The sequence below is a fragment of the Clinocottus analis genome, unplaced genomic scaffold, assembly GCF_023055335.1.
Source record: "Clinocottus analis isolate CAN_PGR_092001 unplaced genomic scaffold, fCliAna1.0.p SCAF_3, whole genome shotgun sequence".
Classification (NCBI taxonomy): Eukaryota; Metazoa; Chordata; class Actinopteri; order Perciformes; family Cottidae; genus Clinocottus; species Clinocottus analis.
The window spans coordinates 23,211,170-23,214,012 of NW_027176042.1; the positions used below are offsets into that span (position 1 = coordinate 23,211,170).

General features: G+C 46.6%; 1 protein-coding gene across 2 annotated transcripts in view; it reads left to right on the plus strand.

Annotated features, from left to right (window-relative positions):
- Nucleotides 1-300: 300 nt before the first annotated feature.
- Nucleotides 301-2,843, plus strand: part of pik3c2b (phosphatidylinositol-4-phosphate 3-kinase, catalytic subunit type 2 beta) — a 17,211-nt gene continuing 14,668 nt past the window's right edge. For both annotated transcript variants that reach the window (XM_068594074.1, XM_068594075.1), the window contains exons 1-2: nt 301-737; nt 2,657-2,843. The exon at nt 2,657-2,843 is cut by the window's right edge and continues 694 nt beyond it. In XM_068594074.1, coding sequence (XP_068450175.1) covers nt 2,704-2,843 — 140 coding nt within the window. In that variant the 5' untranslated portion in view covers nt 301-737; nt 2,657-2,703. The remainder of the gene's footprint in view (nt 738-2,656) is intronic.

The following is a 2,843-nucleotide window of genomic DNA, read 5'->3' on the forward strand; positions in this document are numbered from 1 at the left end:
TATATATATATATATATATATATATATATATATGTATATATATATATATATATATGTATATATATATATATATATATATATATATATATATTTTTGTGATTGATTTTCTCAATATGCATATAAAGAAAAGATGTCTACGATACACATGCACATAATCATACAAATAATATATATATATATATACTTTTTCATATTTTCATACTTTTTCACATTTTACTTTGAAAGAGCGACCGGAAGCGGCACGTGTTGTGTGCAGGATGTTGTGTGCAGCTTGACGCCGCGGCGCTCCGAGCAGCAAGAGGCTGCGCACAGGCCGACCACCTCGCTCCAGAGCCGGCAGCGGAGCCACCGGAGCGCCGCGCGGAGGACTGCATTGTTTCACCCGCAAGCGGAGGCTGACACAGCGGCGCCGCTCACCCGGTTCTACCGCCCGAACGTGCGGAGCACCGCCCGGACCGGCGGCATGCGAATGTGTTTGTTTATTCCGACAAACCAATCGACAATGTAAGGGGGCTTCTTTTTTTCTTTTCTTTTTTTTTTTGCAGGAAAGTAAACCGCTTTAAAATGGCAACCGCCGCCGTCCACTGGCTGTAGGCGGCTGCGTTTCTTCGGAGAGAAGGTCAAAACCAAATCCCATTCAAACAACCGGCGATCGAAACAATCTCCTCTTTTTGTGTGGACTTCGGTGGTTTTTCCAACATGACTGCGGGTTCCATGCAAGTCTTCAAGGCCTACAGGTAAATTCGGCGCACATATCATGCAGGTTGTGGATGTATATTTTGGACTAAAAACGTTTAAAAGTGGTCCCGGGGTGGCTCACCACCGCCCTCCGTGGTACACTATGGGGAGGGGAACCGAGCCAGGAGCACAAGCCGAACCGATATGTAAAGGGTGAGCACTAAAAACAACAACCACAAGTTGATGTGATGGATGTGTGTGTGTGCTTAAACCGTCCATGTGGTGACCGGGGCCACGGTAAAGTACTCTCTTTTCTGAATGGAGTTTGGTTGGGGCTGCTGCGTGTCGGGGAGGCTGCAGCTGTCACAGATGTTTTGGGGCACGTTTCCATTCAGACTCCCGACAGGAAACAAAGCAAAACAAAACAAAAAAGTTAAAATAATCTCACACCAAAAAAAATCATCACAAAAGTGCGATGACGCCTTGTTTTCGATGACGTCATATACACCTGTCTACCCCCCCTCCTCCCTCTTCCCAGGGCAGGTGGATTTCTCTCTCGGCTGACTTCCGGTGTTGTGGGCCACTTGACGATGAGACGCATTCGTTTTAAAGATGGAAAACATAGAGATAAAAACTGTGGAGGCAAACACTCGTAATGAACGACGTCATTACGTGACGTAGTCGCAGGAGGCGTGGTTAACAAAACACGTCACGAAATCACTGACAGACAAAAAATAAAATAAAAGATTCTGTTAATAGAAAGATATTCAGCCATACATAATGAACATAAACTATTATTATCAATCTCGTTCTCTGCTCGATAGGTCGCTAGGAAGATGGGTAGGTGGGTAGGTAGGTAGGAGGGTAGGTAGGTAGGTAGGAAGGTAGGTAGGAGGTAGGTAGGTAGGAGGGTAGGTAGGAGGGTAGGTAGGAAGGTAGGAGGGTAGGTAAAGAGGTCGGTAGGAGGGTGGGTGGGGGTTTGAGTTGATGGTTGGATACTTTATTCAGCCCCAAGGGGAAATTGTTGTCGAAGTAGCAGCTTACAGACACACAAATAAAGATAACAGGATAATAGACATGGACATTCGTTGGCGTTTAGCCTTTAAAAAAAGTAAATAAATGCAGAGTTGAGTTAATTAAAAGAAAATTGTTTTAATGGAAAACAACAAAGCGGCTCATGTGTGGAAGTGGGACACAGCTGGTCTGTGGGCTCCATACATCGGGGCTTATTGCTCCCTGTTTTTGGCACATAATGACATTCCTCCCCCATCACCGTCTCCTCCCCTCCCCCTCGGTGGGCTTGATAACCCCCTCCCCCCCTCCTCCCCTTCCCTCGGGGGTTGAAATGGAGATGAATGAAGCAGACCATCAGACAGGAAGCATGTCCTCTTATTGTGGCGTTAATGTCACAGCCGAGAGTATCAATCCATTGTTGGTGTCGTGGAGCTTATGAAGACGAAGAAGAGCGCTGCATCGTCACTTCCGTCACTTCCTCAAACTTAGCGCTCTTGTCCACCAAAAATCAAGCGTCCACTTTTAATATCTTCGGCCGCGTCATTAAATACTTCTCAACAATCCTCCTGATCAGATCTCGGCTTCTCTTCCTTTTTCTTTCCTTCCTTCCTCCCTCCTCCATTGTGTTTGTCCGTTTCCTTCCTTCCTCCCTTTCACTTTTCTCTGTTGGTCTCTGGATGTCCTCGCACTACTCTGACGAAGTAGAACCGTTTGCTCATGGACGTTTGGTTAAAAGTCATGAAAATGTGGTTAAAGTCATGAAAATGTGGTTAAAAGTCATGAAATTCGGGTTAAAAGTCATAAAATTCGGGTTAAAAATCATGAAATTTGGGTTAAAAGTCATGGAAATTTGGTTAAAAGTCACGGAAAATCACAGCGGTGAGCTACGGTATTTGTTTAATACGAGAAATAAGTAGTTTCTAACAATGTGAATTGTCCTCTCCGTCCTCCGCTGATCCTCCAGCTCCTCCATGTGTCCTCGCTGGTCCTCCTAGCTGCAGACCGGGCGCCATGTCGGCGGCTCAGACCCAGAAGGAGAGCGGCGAGGCGGGCTGGAGCTCCCTGGAGGCTCTGGGCCTCAGCCAGAAGGAGCTGGTCCTGGCCGAGGCCCTGCAGATGGAGTACGACGCCCTCTCCCGGCTCAAGCAGGA